The 16,783-nt window shown below is 40.2% G+C and overlaps 5 protein-coding genes across 5 annotated transcripts; 3 read left to right on the top strand and 2 right to left on the bottom strand.

Annotated features, from left to right (window-relative positions):
- Window positions 1-302: 302 nt before the first annotated feature.
- On the bottom strand, window positions 303-2,613 carry LOC6652088 (putative gustatory receptor 59f). Its single transcript, XM_047009598.1, has 4 exons — window positions 2,495-2,613; window positions 681-1,605; window positions 471-626; window positions 303-413 (listed from the first exon to the last, which is right to left on the bottom strand). The coding sequence occupies exons 1-4, from the start codon at window positions 2,611-2,613 to the stop codon at window positions 315-317; spliced, it is 1,299 nt and encodes a 432-aa protein (XP_046865554.1). The 3' UTR covers window positions 303-314.
- Window positions 2,614-2,794: 181 nt separating this feature from the next.
- LOC6652365 (putative gustatory receptor 59e) lies at window positions 2,795-4,985 on the top strand. The gene is made up of 3 exons (XM_002074622.1): window positions 2,795-3,739; window positions 4,657-4,806; window positions 4,878-4,985. The coding sequence occupies exons 1-3, from the start codon at window positions 2,795-2,797 to the stop codon at window positions 4,983-4,985; spliced, it is 1,203 nt and encodes a 400-aa protein (XP_002074658.1).
- A 61-nt stretch (window positions 4,986-5,046) lies between these two features.
- On the top strand, window positions 5,047-8,889 carry LOC6652364 (sodium channel protein Nach). Its single transcript, XM_002074621.2, has 6 exons — window positions 5,047-5,732; window positions 5,796-5,892; window positions 5,971-6,074; window positions 6,158-6,236; window positions 8,126-8,474; window positions 8,539-8,889. Exons 1-6 carry the CDS (start codon window positions 5,047-5,049, stop codon window positions 8,814-8,816), a joined length of 1,593 nt encoding a protein of 530 aa, XP_002074657.1. The 3' UTR covers window positions 8,817-8,889.
- A 142-nt stretch (window positions 8,890-9,031) lies between these two features.
- LOC6652363 (protein brown) lies at window positions 9,032-12,230 on the top strand. Its single transcript, XM_002074620.4, has 7 exons — window positions 9,032-9,478; window positions 9,564-9,796; window positions 9,859-10,451; window positions 10,520-10,714; window positions 10,769-10,874; window positions 10,929-11,487; window positions 11,543-12,230. Exons 1-7 carry the CDS (start codon window positions 9,331-9,333, stop codon window positions 11,728-11,730), a joined length of 2,022 nt encoding a protein of 673 aa, XP_002074656.1. The 5' UTR covers window positions 9,032-9,330; the 3' UTR covers window positions 11,731-12,230.
- LOC6652362 lies at window positions 12,227-16,447 on the bottom strand. The gene is made up of 8 exons (XM_002074619.3): window positions 16,125-16,447; window positions 15,879-15,960; window positions 14,707-15,815; window positions 14,505-14,639; window positions 14,310-14,444; window positions 13,572-14,241; window positions 13,347-13,507; window positions 12,227-13,282 (listed from the first exon to the last, which is right to left on the bottom strand). Exons 2-8 carry the CDS (start codon window positions 15,951-15,953, stop codon window positions 12,655-12,657), a joined length of 2,913 nt encoding a protein of 970 aa, XP_002074655.1. The 5' UTR covers window positions 15,954-15,960; window positions 16,125-16,447; the 3' UTR covers window positions 12,227-12,654.
- Window positions 16,448-16,783: the final 336 nt, after the last annotated feature.

A 16,783-nucleotide genomic window follows, 5' to 3' on the forward strand; every position in this document is an offset into this window, starting at 1 on the left:
GTATGTGCATTTATACATATTCTTGATCAGCATGTGAACCCGAGTTGATGTAGCCATGTGTCTCTGTTACATAGAAAGCTACTGAAATAAAACTATATTGAATGTATATTTTTTAGATCCGACCTTGGTTATAAACAAATGTAAAATTTATTTGTATTTGCCTTTGGTTGAATTTTTTTCGAGAATTGCCCATAATTGTAAGAGTGAAAAACTTGCTTTATATATAAATTCCTTTTTGAATTGGAAAAATTTGTTATCGGAGAATAGTGTAAAAATCAATTTAAATTAAAAAGGTTTGGATTTTCCTTCCAAGTTTAAACAGTTTTAGTATCGTTAGCGGGTTTTGATAATGCCTCGAATGTAATATCATATTGCAATAAAAATATAAACACATTTGTTGTAGCCATTGTCAGCTGCAAGGAATCAGAAGGCAATGAATCAAAATAATGTCTCATACTCTGTATACTTACAGCAGTAATAAATTGCAAATCCAATTGAATGACACCGCAAACGACGTTTTCTCGAATTCGAGTCTGAAGTTGGAGAACAAAGTGTTTGCAACTCTCTATTAAATGATGACTGTCCGACAGACGCACCTTGAACATTAGAGCCAAACAGTTGGATTGCTGGAAACCATTTCTATATATCGAGGGATTGAAATTTTAATTCGTCTCACATACCTCCAGTTGGACGAGATGATTAAAGAAGAGAATACTAAACATCTTGCCCATATGCATGCCCAACCACAATATCATGTAGCTCCACCAGAACCAACCTGATGTCTCTGGCCTGTCAATTGTTTTGTAGGCCAGAAAAAGGTTCAAATTGAAATTGACGAAGGAGCCCACATAGACAAAGAGTATGGAGACCTCATAGACTCGATTCACGGATTTTGTGAACCGTATTAGTTGAGCCTGCAGCCCACGCAGTTTCTGTACTGTTGGTCGCTGTGGCTTACAATTAGGATCGAAGCTGAATAACTCCTGCCGCAGGAACTGGTTTATTTTCTGTAAGCGCCAGGCGACTCCCTGAAGAAGCACATAATACTGGACGAAGGAAACAGAGCTAATGACGTTCGGTAGGACATAAGTGCCAATACTCAAGAGCCATTTGCAAAGGTTCCATTTGTGATAGCCAAAGTCTATTATGAAGGCGGAGACTCCTAGGATGCCAACCAACCAGAGTTGTAGTTGCACAAAGTGCTTCGATCGTTCACAGTTCTCAATGTAACCCATTTCCAAGTCAAACTGGGCTATGGCAGTGAAAACCGTTTGGACGCGTTGACGCCATTGCCAGGCCAAAAACATTATGTAGGCTATATGCAGAATATAGGTTAATGATTCTACACCATATAGTAAACGTTCCAAGTCCGACAAACAAAAGGTTATATTAACAAACTCCAAAAAGGCGGAGAGACATAACCAGACATACGAAACCAACATCCAGCCAAGCTGGAGATGAGCATAAAATCGAGGCTGAAACTTTGGGTAAATTGATGACGGAGCTGTGCTAGCCAAAAGGGATGCCACAAACAACCAGTTCAAGTGCCGATTAAATGAGTCGTTATTAGATTGTACTCCTTTCCAATTCGATGTGAATGAATACCTAAAATATACGTATAGAATATAGATTTGTTAGAGATATATATGTAAGAAAAGGTCTATAAAAGGCGTGTAAAGAGATATCTCTTTACAAAAAACAAAAATGCAATCTTAAATAGGGAAAGTCCGATTTTGAAACAAAACATTATTAAATAGTTAAATTTATCCCAAATTTTATGTGTAAAATATTAATAAAATATATGAATATACTTGGTATATGAAGTTTTCTTTAATACCATTAAACAAATAGAAGGTATCTCGTTCACCCTACCATATTTTACGACTCTTTTTGAATATTTGATGTTAGTTTATAGTTTAGAAATTTTTCGCTTTTGGTTAATTGTCCATATTTTGTAACAACAATATATATGTAAAATGGTCTACAATACATTCTGATTTGTTGGTAATGACGACATCCTCTTCTTTTGAAAACTATGTTCTGTATTGAACTAAATAGGTTTCACTTTTTTGTTAGGTTTGAAACGTTGTATCTCTATTACACGCACTCAGATTTGAGCAAAAAATCAATCATTTATCGAACAGTAAGTTTCTGTTTCGTTAATTTTGTTTTTAAAGCTCTAAAATGGATAACCTAGATGTTTTAGAATATGACTCTACCGATATGTTTAACACACAATTTTCATACTTTTTCCATGAAGTGTCTAAAACCAAAAGTGAAGGAATTACACTTCACCGCTGGGAACAGGTGTTCAATCCAGATCGAAAAGGCATAAGGATTCATTTCTTAACAAACCTACCCTATTGTCTTTCTTACTAACCCTACAGTTGATAAAGGCAAAACAATATTCTAATTCATTAGCTCTTAGCAAAGTTCAAACCAGTCGGAAGGAATTTCCCTGTTTAGCAGCTTAGAGACTTAGGATTTTCCTTACCTTGAATGAAGTTCTCTTATTCTTCTCTTACGTATTAATACGGATGTTTCGAATGGAGTCCTCTTAAACCAAGTGGCAACCTGGGCTCGTTTCCGTGACAACTTCCAGTCCTTCCACATGACTCTGAAGGATTGTCACCAAACTTCGGTTTAGACAGTCAATTAGCATCATTAAAGAAATCAATTTTAATTAGGCGTAGCTTATCGTCATTAATCATCAATCCAAATTAAATTAGATATTTATTGATGACTCTTAATAACACAAAAAAAAAAAACAATTAGTATCATTCTGAGTTTCAAGATGAACAATTCACAGGGAAACTCGCATCTCGGTCTATTCTGGATCATTGGCCTTTGCCTTGCTGTGGCTCCTAGTAAACGGAGAAGAGCTCTCCACGGTATTTGGTGTTTGCTTGTATTGGGCTACGTGTGCAGTTTCAACATTTGGAAGTGCATCAGCTTCAATTCTGATATGCTGACCATTGAGAGAGTTTTATATCTGATGGAATATCCGGGCAATATGTTTATTGTTGCACTTATAATATATAATGTCATCCGCTCTGGACCACGCCGAAAATATATAGCCAGACAAACTAAACTTTTTCAAGTCATTTTCGGTCCAGATCAATCGAAGTCAGCTCATCAATTTCGAGCTAGATTACACCGGAAATCATTCAAACTCTTGCTGATGACATTGGCTTTCCATAGTCTATGCTTGCTGATTGACATGTCGTACTTTGGTTTTGACTGGGTCAAGACTTGGTCTAGTAACAGTGTCCATAATTTGCCAGCCGTTATAATAAGTCTTAATCTACTGCAATTCGATCTGGCTCTTCGCTTCTTGTGTCTCTTGGAGAAGCAACTTTGTAGGCGTCTTGAAGAACTGCGTCTGAGCCAGAGACCACCGATGGGACTAAATAAACTTGATGTCAGGTATGAATTGGCCTTTTCCCTCCTGGTCAATGCTGGAGGCGGTTCCTTGTTGTTGTTGGAGCAAATTCGTTCCGCCAGCTCCCAATTAAATCGCCTTCATGAGCAATTGATTGGGAGTTTTGGTCTCATTCTAGTCCTTAACTGCGGAAATTCCTTAATTAGCCTTTGCGAAGAAGTGTTCAGTTTGTTTAAATTTTTCGAAAAGCCAGAATGGGACGAGTGGTTGCTATTGATATATCGATGTTTATGGTCCTTCATGCATGCGGAACGTATTTGGTTTATACTGGTGGCCAACGAGAGATTATTGGAACAGGTAAGCTGTACGTGATTTAGGTACTTTATAAACTTATGTGTCCTCCATACACTCCAAAATACTTAACGAAAATTTCGAATTACATAACAGAAAACCTTTTTTTTTATACTTTTCGATAATTTTCATTCAAGAGTAACTGAAAGAAAGAAAGATTCGGAAGGTCCTAAGAAGTGTTCTTTCCTTGAGGCGATGAATATAATAAAATTTGTATCCGATTTTAATAAAAAATCGATTGTGTTTAGCTTCTTTCAAAGAAAAACCAATAATTTAGAATTATTTATTGCCGTAAACGGCTTATAAACTTCAAAACGAGAAATATGGCGCAAATAGGATTTTATATTATCGTATATTGGTGTGACAGCTATATGATATAGTCATCTGATTTTGATCAAACTTGTCGGTGATAATCGCATTAGAAAAAAATGTTATACATATTTTCGAAATCAAACTTATATGATGTCGCCGCCCGACTGTGTAAGCGATAAAGCGTAAGCGTCTGATTGCGGAATTATCGTGCAGAGATTAGGGTTAATTAAGGTTGTATTAATTATATATGTATATATCACGTTTACTTGTTAGGGAAATGGCATCTTGAATACTTTTTTTTTTAAAGGAATCGAAAACAAAACAAAAATGTGTATAGAAACTTTCAACTACTACAACTTAAATTTCACGAACATGTTTCATCAAACTGAATTGGAATCTGAAATTCTCAGGATACTCCCAAAATATTATGTTAATGGTTATTTAGGTTATATTTATGAATAAATGGTTCCTAGTTCCGCTCTTGAATTGCTCAAGTTATTTAAGATACCTTCGTTTCTCATACTTTTTAGAACTAGTACCTAAGACTTAGCTTTAAGAGATTTAAGCTGTAGAGTGTTTCCTGTTTGACTTCCAATTCTTTGTTATCGTAGAAATGCCATCTTTCGATGCTTCTCAATCAATTGGTGGTATGTGAAACTCGCCTGGAGCAATCAGTTAACAGATTTTTGCTGGAGATTCAGGTTGGGCTAAGGCAAAAAGCTTGCGGTATCATCGATTTGGACACTTTGGCCTTGGGTGGGGTGGGTAAACACATATTGGAAACTATTGTACTGGATAATTGAAATTGTTTTTCATTGTTTTCCATTGCCAGTTTATCAGTGCTTTTATGGCTATTGTTATATTCCTCATTCAAATCGAACTGGGCAATAAATCACTAATGGGTTTTGCCGTCAATAGATCTCATTGGAATTACGTTTGAATAAAAGGCTCAAATGTTTCGAAAATGTTTCATTTGTGTTTTAATTCTGATTGGTTAAGGGATGTCGATTTGGGCAGCTCGGACTAAACTTGTCGCCAAGTGGATTGGACTCAGGTTGTTGGACTTGGGCAAAGTTACAGGGAATTTGCTTCAGGCGCTCCTATCCCGTGTAGCTGGCATAACCGCTCAGGCGGGAGCCGAAACTGGATTGTTGGCCATCAGTCTGACAGTAAATCGACATTTGCATGTCCTGGAGAGAGTCATTTGGTTAATTGTGCTTATCAGTAGCATTTCCGCCGCCCTGATGCTTAGTCGTTTTCAGTTCACTCGCTACCTGACATCGCCCACGGTTATATCTGTGGATCGGGACTATCGCGGATGGAATGGCTCCTTGCCGGCGGTGACTCTTTGCTATTACGATCATATCGACTCATTCAAAGCCAATGAATACATACAGGAAGTGTGGAATGTATCGATCATCGATGAGGACTATTTCTATTTTATGGATTTCCTGTATGCAGTGGTCAATGCCACCGCTAGCAACTACGCCGAGCTAACGAAATTCGCCGAGGACGAACGATTCGATCAGATCGACTTGTACGAAATGATCCAGCGCGTGGATCGACCCTTTGAGCAAGTGATCAGTAGCTTCGATACCAATTTTCAGGTCCATGTTCAGATGGTGATGACCGAGCGTGGTTCCTGCTACGCGATCAATGCTCCTATGTCAACGGTGCTGAGTGGAAAGTAAGTGTGTTCTGTGTATATTAAGGACTCAACCAGTAAGGAGTGTTCTTATCCTCCATGTAGGTCAGTGGTCTATGAGGAAATGCCACAACCGCTTTCGTGTCAATATGGAAAACAGCAATGCTACATTCGCATGGATCTCTATGAGAGCACCGGCGTGGTAGGCTGAACGACAATGAATGCAATGCATTTAGTTCACCTCCAATTCTATTTACCCTCATCATGTTTGCCCTTCTAGTTGGACGTTCATTCGCCGTACGAAGTTTCCGCAACAGAAGCAAACATTGTGGCTCTACACAAATCGGATGAGATAACCGCTTCGTTCAAGGTTCTCGAAACTGTGTAAGTAGTCCACATCCAGAAACAGTAGACAACAGAGAGCGTTTCCAGTTAATCGAATTCACTATGATTCTCATTACTCTTAGGGCATCGAAAAATCTTCGCGATCTAAGTGTGGAGCAGCGAAAGTGTGTTTTTAACAATGAGGAGACATCGAATCTGAAAGTAAGTACTTCACGGATCAAAGGCTTTATTATAATTCGTCCACTTAAGTTATGGAATTAATGTCTAGTTGGATTGGTCATTCTTATTTTACCCACTGAGGGAGCAGAACGGAAAATTAAAATTAAGTCAATAACCTATTTGGATGAATCTAGTGGTTTCATCCGCATGAATCCGAGATACTAAATTTGTTATTTCAGTGGACTTCTTCAACAATATAATCATTGTGCCTTAGTAACAAAATATTGACAGAAGCGCCAACTTGACTTTTCGCCTCAGGCGTCAAATTCTGTTTCTTCCTGCTATATGCTATATCCACCAGAATTTTTAAAAGTAGACTTTTATTTTCTTTCAAATTAAACTAATTAGTGTACTAATAATTATTACACTAGTTTGCAACAAAAGTGGAATCCGATTTGAAGTTAGTTTTTAGGCACTTGATTCAAATATTCGTATACGTATCCAGCCACATATGTATGTACATACATATATGTCATATGGATCAAAAAAAGAAATGGTCGAATTGGCCCAATCTTTAGGAGCTGCAAGCCATTAAAGAAGAAAAAATTGGATCACCCTCAATGCTTACGTAAAATTTTACATATTTTTTTTCACTGTTAGAATAATTCTAATCTTTTGAGTGTCAATTTTTATACCATACACCCATAGGGTGAAATGGTATATTAAAGTCGCCAAAATGTATGTAACAGGCAGAAGGAAGCATCTCCGACCCCACAAAGTATATATATTCTTGATCAGGATCAACAACCGAGTCGATCTAGCCATGTCCGTCTGTCCGTCCGTCTGTCCGTCCGTCCGTCCGTCCGTCTGTCCGTATGAACACATAGATGTCGGAGACTGTAAGAGCTAGAGCCACCAAATTTGGTATGTAGACACGTGTAGTATGTAGAGTGATCAAGTTTATTTCAAATTTTTGCCACGCCCCTTTCCGCCCCGCAATTTAAAAAAAGCGTTTATCTCAAAAACTATTCCAGCTAGAGACACCATATTTGTATATTCGCTTAGTAAATGCACACATTTTGTATGTGTAAAAATTATGCCACGCCCTTTTCCGCCCCCGTAATTTGAAAAACTTGATTATCTCCCGTATTTTTTTACCTTATGCAATCAAATTTGGCACACTTAAATTTAATACTAATATCTAGCAAAATACCAAATTTGATCAAAATCGGACAAAAAACAGTCGAGTTATGCATATAAACGTTTTTCCATAAGGCCGGAGTTGGCCGTTGGCTGGTGGGGGCGCTAGGGTGCTCGTATGATTGAGTAAGCGAGATACTAAGATATGCTTGTAAGAAGCATGTGAAAATGCTTGAAATATTTGCTTTACTGGTGTATGGTATACCTAAGTCGGCGAGACGACTTACTTACTTCATTTCAACTTGGATCGCTTGCAATTAAAAATTAAGCAAAAAAAAAAAATTTTAGATAACGAATGGTATTGCTCTTTTAGACATTTGATTATCGACTTAGGTAGACTATAATTAACGTTTCTTTGCTTTTTACTGCTAACTACTTGTAGCCGGCAGATCTACTAGGAATGACATTCCTTTATCTAAAACGCTGCATTATTAACTAAAAATGTGTGTGCCATATATGTATGTACATATGTAAATATTTTCCGTGAACCTTTTAGCAAGTGCCTAGGACTGGCGTGATCTATCTGTTTTATTTCTATGTTTTAATCTGACCCCTAAGCCACACCACTGGACATTTCGAATGGACTACCGAATCCGCTCGACGATTCGGTTCAACAAATATACAAATTTGTCAAGTCAAAAACACAATAAATGATTGTGATTGCGCCCAGTTCCCCAGTTCAGAGCGATAAAGATGTGTATTCATTTCGAATTTTAATTTCATTTGTCTAGATCTATAGCAAATCTTTGTGCCTAGCCCGGTGTCGGGCTGTAATGGCCCTCGAGATGTGTAATTGTGTGCCCTTCTTCTATCCATTTGTGCCCGGCCCTAGCTGTAATCCGGCTGGATTTGAATGCCTCTTGGACTTCAAGTGGCCCATTTGGGCTCTTCACATATGCAAGTGTCCATCGACGTGCACCGAGATTGAATACACTATGCAGACGGTAAAGAAGAGCTCGTGGGGGATAAAAAACAACGAGGAGGGAAGTGAAATGGCAACGTCAAGTTTTCGTTGGGACTTGATTCCACCAAAGGTTCGCTTTCGCCACGACGTCGTCTTCAGCTTTGAGGATCTAGTGGGTAGCTGGATGCCACAATACTTTCACCATCGAACATCGATTAATTCGATTCAGTTCTGTTGCAGTCTCTTTCGGCGGAGCTTTGGCCTTCTTTGTGGGCGTCAGTGTGATGGGCTTAGTCCAAATAGGTCACGTTATTGTCTACAATCTGTTGCTGGACATGTTGAACTTAAGCCGTTGGCTTTATGCCATATTCAGAGGGTGGATCATCAGCCACAGACAGATTAACATGGAGAGGCAGAAGGAGTCCATGGCCAATGAGCGCATATCTTTGGCAGACACGGCGGAACTGCAATTGCCGACGCCCTCGTCGCCACCACCTCCATTTGAATATGTGAATTGAGTTGAATTGAATTGAATTGATAAGCGAACTGTAACCCAAATGCGGTCAAAAGTTTAATGTTACCCATAATAATGATGATGTTGATGTGGCTAAGGCTTTGGCGTTTCGCTGGGGGTAGAAAACCATGTGGCTGTCATTGTCGTTGCCCAGTTGGCTTTCAGTCTTTGAGGCGAACGGTCTTCGCTGTCGTACGTCAGGCGTCTATGTACTCGTACATAAATCTATTTGGGCAGATTTAAGGTTTCTTCCCGCCTTCATCTGTGAATGAATCCGTGAGCATGAGTGTGTGTGCAAGCTAAGAGAGATATGCAAATAGCCCCAGTCCACTGACGACTAATTGATAAGATAAAACGTGTTGAAACTCGAGCGATAAGCATACTAGTTGAATGCTCGCTTGAATGCAATCAAAAAAGAGAAGAATCCCAAAATTTAAGTGCAAGTGCATTGAACCCGTTGGACGCAAATCACCTCCTTGTCCACATAATTGTCTGTCTGTCTTCCATTTGCCATCTGAATGAACGACTCCAGCTCTCAGGCAGGTGGGCCATCCTTGTGCCTGGAATGGAAACAGCTTAATTACTATGTACCGGCCCAGGAGCAGAGCAACTACAGCTTTTGGAATGAGTGCCGAAAGAAACGAGAGTTGCGCATACTGCACGATGGTAAGAAGCCAGCCATTTTTGGCATGGGAATTGGTTCGACTGGTTGGCTGATTGTGGTCTCCACTTCTCTCCCACCTATCCATAGTCAGCGGTCACATGAAAACAGGCGACCTCATCGCTATTTTGGGGGGCTCTGGTGCGGGCAAAACGACTCTGTTGGCAGCAATTTCGCAACGTTTGCGTGGTAACCTGACCGGGGATGTGGTTTTAAATGGTATAGCCATGGAACGGAATCAAATGACGCGCATCTCCAGCTTTTTGCCACAATTCGAAATCAATGTTAAAACATTTACGGCCTACGAGCATTTGTATTTCATGGTAGGTCTTAATGGCGGAATCCAATATGTCGGCTAAACCAAGACGCTTTCCTTCCGTTGTAGTCCCACTTCAAGATGCATCGTCGCACCACTAAGGCGGAGAAACGCCAACGGGTCACAGATCTTCTGTTGGCCGTTGGTCTCCGAGATTCAGCTCATACACGCATTCAACAACTGTCGGGTGGCGAACGCAAACGGCTCAGTCTGGCCGAGGAATTGATTACAGATCCAATATTTCTATTTTGCGATGAACCCACTACAGGATTGGATAGCTTCAGTGCTTATTCGGTGATCAAGACCTTGCGGCATTTGTGCACTAGGAGGCGCATAGCGAAGCACTCGCTGAACCAGGTCTACGGTGAGGACTCCTTCGAGACGCCAAGCGACGAAGGTGGCAGCAGTGGGGGAAGTAACTCAATACAAATGGAAATGGTGAGTAGCTCACATGAGAGTCTCCTGCTCCAATCGATGAGGGATATGCCCACCTTGAGTGTCCTGAACAATAGCCCAAATGGGACCCACAAGAAGGCTGCCATTTGCTCAATACATCAGCCCACTTCGGATATATTTGAGCTATTTACCCATATCATTCTGATGGACGGCGGACACATTGTCTACCAGGGACGCACAGAGCAGGTGGCCAAATTCTTTACGGGGTGAGTGCATTGGAAGCTGCGGGGTGTGCATTGGGAAACGAATTGAGGATATGTTTCTTTCTCTTTAGCTTGGGCTACGAGTTACCCTTGAATTGCAATCCAGCTGATTTTTATTTAAAGACTCTGGCAGATAATCAAGGATCCAAAAATGCCGGCTCCATTTTGAGAGCTAAGTACGAGCACGAAACGGATGGCTTATACGGGGGCAGTTGGTTGCTCGCCAAAAATTATAGTGGTGACTATCTGAAACACGTGAAGAACTTGTAAGTATCAAGATGAGCCCAATCAGCCCCTAGACTTAAATCCTAAATCCACAGCAAGAAGATACGTTGGATATATCAGGTATATCTCTTAATCATACGATTCATGACTGAAGATCTGCGGAATATAAAGAACGGACTCATTGCCTTCGGGTTCTTCATGGTAGGCCAACATTTTAGGTAGCCTCAATTTGTAATTAAAGTTTCGTAAACACAGATCACCGCCGTTACGCTCTCTCTGATGTACTCGGGCATTGGAGGACTCACGCAGCGCACTGTTCAGGATGTGGGTGGTTCTATATTTATGCTCAGCAACGAGATGATCTTCACCTTCAGTTACGGCGTGACTTATGTCTTTCCCGCCGCCATGCCAATAATTCGTCGAGAAGTCGGCGAGGGAACCTATAGCTTATCAGCGTACTATGTGGCCCTGGTGCTATCCTTTGTGCCGATCGCGTTTATCAAGGCCTACGTTTTCCTTTCGGTCATATATGCTTCGATTTATTACACACGGGGACTCCTACTCTATATAAGCATGGGTTTCCTGATGAGCCTTTCCGCTGTGGCCGCTGTTGGCTATGGTGTCTTTTTGTCCAGCCTTTTCGAGACTGATAAAATGGCGTCGGAATGTGCGGCCCCATTCGATTTGATATTTTTGATATTTGGCGGAACGTACATGAATGTGGACTCAGTGCCGGGGCTTAAGTATTTCTCCTTATTCTTCTATTCGAATGAAGCGTTGATGTACAAATTTTGGATTGACATTGATAATATAGGTGAGGGGAAGGGCTCAGGTTCTGTCTATCCATTTACTGATTCTCTTTTCAACAGATTGTCCTGTCAACGAGGATCACCCTTGTATTAAGACTGGAATGGAGGTCTTGGAACAGGGCTCCTACCGTACAGCCGATTACACCTATTGGCTGGATTGCTTTAGCCTATTGGTAGTTGCCCTTGTTTTCCACATCGTATCCTTTGCCCTGGTCCGACGGTATATTCATCGGAGTGGTTACTACTGACGGAGCGGAGTGATTACTACCCACATCACATTACACATACCTACACAATATATACATACATACATGAAAGTTCTCTTCAAAAAAGATAACGATTTTTGTAGGCTTCTCAAACAAAATTTCTTTACCCATCAATATCTTTATTGCCGTCTTAAGAGTAATCCTCTTCAGATATAAAACCATTAGTGCCATCAGTGCTTTTCTTTACGACAGTTTCATAAAATTCCAATCCGTCTGCTTCTATGCAAACTGGTAGATACACTAAGTTGTGAGGATGAAATTGGTTTCTCACTAACGTAGGTTGTACCTTTATTAGACTAGCGAATTATAAAATCATATAGAATGACTTTTATCCTATTCTAGCTGTCGATAAATTTCTTTAAGATCCGCATAATTTTCGTAAATATTCCGCCAACAACACCGCATCGTGCGGACATCGTTTTTTATTCGATTACTATATTTTGTTGAATCGGTATTTTGAGGTAAAATATTCGTTTTCTTTTTCAGACTTTGTGTATATTTATATAATTCTATTTTTCACTTGAAAATTTTACATTATTTCAAAGTTATAATTTTGTTCTAGGTTTTAGGTTAGTTAAAAATTGCAATTTTGAAGCACAAACTGTTTTTGAGTTTAATGGATTTTCTAGAATTTCAGTGGATAAATATTGCAAAAAATGTGTTATTTAAGTCTTTAAAATATCGATACACTTAAAAAAAAAAACTTTAAAAATAGATTTATATCCATTTGTGCAAATAGATTTATATCCATTTGTGCAAATCTCTCGTTCATATGGGTTGTATGAAGTTGAAAATTATTATAAATTAAATTAAGCTATGAAACAATCAGCAAAGAATCATTAAGAAAAGAGGATAAACCAAAATAACTGAAAACCAAAATGGAGCTTTTTTTTAAATAAATATGTTTTAGCTATCGAAGGAAATCTGTCGCTTGGCCTTTACTCCAGAATTAATGCTGCTTGAAGTAGTCACTGGTGGGAACTTGCGAGCGGATCCATTGTTGCTTCCGCCTCCTCCCCCGCCATAGTAAGGACTTATATTCCGTTGATCCTTGCCGGTAAAGTTCTTCTGAGCCGATCTTCGCTGCTCACAGTCCACATTCTCCCTCAGAGCCAGGCCGCTTAAATTGCTTTTAGACGAACTATTTTGAAGGGACGGATTGGCCTGAATGGGCAGCTGGTTCTGTTGCGGCTTATTGGAAAATAAATCATCTGAGATGCGATCGATGAGACTGGACTGAGTGTCAGAGCACATATTAGTCTGACTGATCTGGCTGAAACCAAAAGACTCAATCGAATTTTCGCTGCCAAACAGATTATGAATGGATCCGCGTTGCGGTAGGGATTGCTGAGAGGAAGAGGCCGAATTCGGGGTTATCAACAATTTGCGTTGTGCATACTCTTCGGGACCTATGTATCCAGAGAGGCGTGTGTTGGAGGCGCGTTTAGCCTCGCTCTCCTGATTACGAGCCTGGATATAAATCTCATCCGCTTGCTTGCCAGCAACCACATTGTAGGCAAACTTTTTGGCCAGTCTGTGAACAGGAAATAACATTGAAAATATAGACGGAAATCTGCAGGATATCAGCCTGCACTTACCGCAACAATGTCTCACTGTTGCTGGTCGAATGTCCCAAATAGAATTCTTGGAAAATACGCTTCACGATGCGTGTTAGGTCGGCCGCATATTGCCGGAAACTCTCATGCTTAGCGGTTATCTTTCTCTCCTGTAATGCTAGTGAAACGGCCCAAAGTAGTTTCTGCAACAATAAAACGTGATTAATAGTTTCCATTATTCTATCTTGAATTAACCTTTGTATTAACCTTGCGCTGATTATCCGTCATGCTGTTGCTGCTTGTTCCACTCAAATCTGACTGAGCCCGCTGCAACGGCGTTCCAGAGCCGAGTAAAGAAGAACTGGATGCTAGATTTATGCTGCTTCCGCTATATCGAGATTTACCCACTGCAGGATTCAAAACGGACTTCTGAGTGGTTTTTATTTGTCCTGTTGCTGCGGCTGCTACGGATGTGGAGGAACCTGCTCCAATACAAAAACTCTGGCTCTTTATTTTTAAAGCACGCGGCGTTAGTCCACTTGCTCCATTGCTGCTGGCCCTGAAAAGCTTGCTACTTTGGCTGGCCAATTCATTGGCGTCTTCCTCATCGCAGGCATTACGTTTACGCTTAAGCAACGTTTCCAACTGATGGCTTCCACTCTGATGGTCCGGCGAGAAAAGGGCACGCTTTGATTTCTCTACGCGATTCGCTATTTCTGGTTTGAACAGAGGCTTGGGGGGCATTAGCAACTGCTGCTGAGTCTTGGCTGGGCTTTGGAAAAGAGCACGCTTTGAAGATTCACGTGATGGTCCGGGTTTAATGAGATCGTTGCGATAAAGACGCTTGCGGGCAGATGAAGAGGGCGTTTTTCTGGTTTTCTTTTTGCTTCCTGGTGTTTTTCTTTTCGGAGTGGCCTTTCGTTTGTTTCGTGCTTTCCTAGAGACAATAAATATAATAATAAAATAAACTATACCATGGTTATGCTAAATAAAATATTAACTGACTTCTTATCTAGTAAGATTTGTGGTCCTATGGTGCTAGTTAGTTTCATGGAGTTTGTGGCCAAATTTGCTGAGGAAAATATGGCACGTCGCTTAGCCAAATGGCTAAGGCGATTACCTGGCGATTGGGTCAACATTCTGTAAAATCAAAAATAGAAAATGACGCAACTAAAACACGAATAAATTTATTTAACTTACTTCATGCGCATATTGCGCTTTTTGGCACTGGATGGTGACCGTACATAGGATGTGGCTGTCTCCATACCCACATACCTATCCACCACGGACATGCTGAGGTATTCATTTTGTTCGGCAGCCTTGTTGAGGTTATAACTGACGAAAAAATTTATGTTTAATATCTATTTTCAAATAGTAAGGATGACTGTGGGGAAATATCTACCTTAATCCATGGTGACGCACTCCTAGAACTTCTCTCCATCCCATTTGTTGAGCTTCCACCAAAGTATGAGTGGGCTTAAATATAGATGGAGTCATACTTATTCCACTATCCTCAATAGATGGTGGCGACGATGCGGTGGCAGTAAATGATGCCAAGAAGTTCAGAACATGTGCTTTCTTATTAACAACCATGGTGATTATATCCATATCTGGTGTGGTAACCGATGGTGGAGGACGTACACCTTGAAGACATCGCAGTGTGCGGCGATAGAGTTCCCTTTCCCGCCGACAATTCTCAAGGAAATGCGAACGTGGATCACTGCTAGTACTCAGCGATTGAGTGGTAATCGAGGTATCAAGAGTATGTTCGTCCACGAAACTCGACTCTGTTAGAGTATTAAGAGAGCAACGAGGTTGACACGCTACAATACTTTCCTCCAACACTTCGGGCAGATTTTCGAGAGTTGAACCGATCCCTTTATCCCCATCGTCTTGCTCATCATTATCATCATCATCATCATCACTGGCAGCAAAAAGATCAGGGGACCGTTCATTATTATATTTTTGCTGCGAGGTATTAAACGAAGTCTCCAATACAGTGGAAAGCCGGGGATTAAGTGGACGGGAGGTGCTGGTGCTAGCGCTGGATTTGTTCTCATCGGTCAGGCTTCTAATTTTGCCATCAAAAGAAAGGCTGCCAGATAAACTGGTTGTTGTGCATGCAATGTTGATGGACTCAGCCATATCCACGGCATTACAGCTATTTTCCTCTACTACCGTATCATAAAATCGTGGAAATACACTTCTGCCTGGGTGAGTAGCATGCTGCTGAAGCTCTTTGTCCGTCGGCTGTGGTTCTGGCAATTTTAAATTTGCTAATTGAGACCCATAGAATCGTTTATTGACCTGACCGTAGGGACTGTCTCCAAAACCCAAGAACTGAGATGTCTCTTGACTGCTCGGTTTATTGGATAATGATGCAACGGAAAGTTGTTCCGGTACCCTATCATTGTCTTCCTCAATGTTTATGGATTTGGGTTTCATTAGATATGGTAAACTCATATGTTCATCGTCAGATATATGACCCTCATTGTTCTCACTGAGCGAAGACTGTTAATTAAGATATTCGTTAAAAATTGTTTTCTTTTTCTTTAAATTTCTAACTAATCTTACCCCGCTTCCTGTAGATGGTTCGGATTCGTAGCTATTATTAATTGTATTCCTAGCCGTGTTGGTAGTGGCTGCCATTTCACGCCTTAAAATAGAAATTGAAATTTTGGGTAAGCAGCACGCGGCATTATGTGGGGGAAAAACATGCAGAAGGGCGGAAAATGAGAACGAATCAAATGGAGCTTAAGTGAGAGTCAATATATTTATCTTATCCATCGATCAGGCTTTGTGCATACCTAGAGCATTTACCTTTTTGAAAATATGTGGCACTTTTACCCCTACCAACTCTTGTTGTGGGAAAACTTTGTCTCACCCTCCACTCTAGTGCATGAAACAAGCGGAAAACGCGCGCAATTGCTTTGGTCACTTAATATAGCTGGATGCCTGTAATGCGCAAATTTACCAAATGCACAATATTCCAAAGACTGCGTTTAAAGTATTTGCATGTTTTTAAACACTTTAAAAACACAATTCATCGTTTAATTTTTAAAAACCGAGCCGACTTAAATTTTTGTGGATTGACTGCGTTGCACGAACATCTGCCAGGGCTTCTATGTCTTTCTCGCTCTCCCTTACTGGCATGTCAGAATTTGGCGGTGGCACTATCGATTGTTTTAATTAGAGATGTGCACTGGGGACGATATATTTTTGGTTTAAGTTTGACATTCTTTAATAACGAATTATCCGAAATATATGGCTTGTGAAATTTTACTTTTTTACTTGTCGATTTTTTTTCGAAGTACTTTAAAAAGCTTACGAGGTAAATCGCTGCGAAAATTTAGAGTTTTGCAGTCCGGTGAATATTTTTTTTTTTTGAAATATTTATAGTATATTTAATATCAAGTTCTTAACAAACTTTAAATATATTCAATAAATTTGTATTGCCAAACAAGTTTTTATATGAAAGT

Source organism: Drosophila willistoni (assembly GCF_018902025.1).
Source record: "Drosophila willistoni isolate 14030-0811.24 chromosome 2L unlocalized genomic scaffold, UCI_dwil_1.1 Seg168, whole genome shotgun sequence".
In the NCBI taxonomy this organism is placed as follows: Eukaryota; Metazoa; Arthropoda; class Insecta; order Diptera; family Drosophilidae; genus Drosophila; species Drosophila willistoni.

What these genes read in the sequence shown, in the direction of transcription:
- LOC6652088 (XM_047009598.1), bottom strand. Translation starts at nt 2,613, where the DNA reads ATGTGGAAGGACTGGAAGTTGTCACGGAAACGAGCCCAGGTTGCCACT. An exon ending in ATAAGAGAACTTCATTCAAG is followed by an intron (nt 1,606 to 2,494) that starts GTAAGGAAAATC and finishes CGTATATTTTAG; the next exon opens with GTATTCATTCACATCGAATT. An exon ending in ATCATCTCGTCCAACTGGAG is followed by an intron (nt 627 to 680) that starts GTATGTGAGACG and finishes AATGGTTTCCAG; the next exon opens with CAATCCAACTGTTTGGCTCT.
- LOC6652365 (XM_002074622.1), top strand. Translation starts at nt 2,795, where the DNA reads ATGAACAATTCACAGGGAAACTCGCATCTCGGTCTATTCTGGATCATT. An exon ending in ACGAGAGATTATTGGAACAG is followed by an intron (nt 3,740 to 4,656) that starts GTAAGCTGTACG and finishes TTGTTATCGTAG; the next exon opens with AAATGCCATCTTTCGATGCT. An exon ending in ACACTTTGGCCTTGGGTGGG is followed by an intron (nt 4,807 to 4,877) that starts GTGGGTAAACAC and finishes TTCCATTGCCAG; the next exon opens with TTTATCAGTGCTTTTATGGC.
- LOC6652364 (XM_002074621.2), top strand. Translation starts at nt 5,047, where the DNA reads ATGTCGATTTGGGCAGCTCGGACTAAACTTGTCGCCAAGTGGATTGGA. An exon ending in TCAACGGTGCTGAGTGGAAA is followed by an intron (nt 5,733 to 5,795) that starts GTAAGTGTGTTC and finishes TCCTCCATGTAG; the next exon opens with GTCAGTGGTCTATGAGGAAA. An exon ending in AGGAGACATCGAATCTGAAA is followed by an intron (nt 6,237 to 8,125) that starts GTAAGTACTTCA and finishes TCATTTGTCTAG; the next exon opens with ATCTATAGCAAATCTTTGTG.
- LOC6652363 (XM_002074620.4), top strand. Translation starts at nt 9,331, where the DNA reads ATGAACGACTCCAGCTCTCAGGCAGGTGGGCCATCCTTGTGCCTGGAA. An exon ending in ACGAGCATTTGTATTTCATG is followed by an intron (nt 9,797 to 9,858) that starts GTAGGTCTTAAT and finishes CTTCCGTTGTAG; the next exon opens with TCCCACTTCAAGATGCATCG. An exon ending in GTGGCCAAATTCTTTACGGG is followed by an intron (nt 10,452 to 10,519) that starts GTGAGTGCATTG and finishes CTTTCTCTTTAG; the next exon opens with CTTGGGCTACGAGTTACCCT.
- LOC6652362 (XM_002074619.3), bottom strand. Translation starts at nt 15,953, where the DNA reads ATGGCAGCCACTACCAACACGGCTAGGAATACAATTAATAATAGCTAC. An exon ending in GTGCGTCACCATGGATTAAG is followed by an intron (nt 14,640 to 14,706) that starts GTAGATATTTCC and finishes TTTTTTCGTCAG; the next exon opens with TTATAACCTCAACAAGGCTG. An exon ending in TGACGGATAATCAGCGCAAG is followed by an intron (nt 13,508 to 13,571) that starts GTTAATACAAAG and finishes TTATTGTTGCAG; the next exon opens with AAACTACTTTGGGCCGTTTC.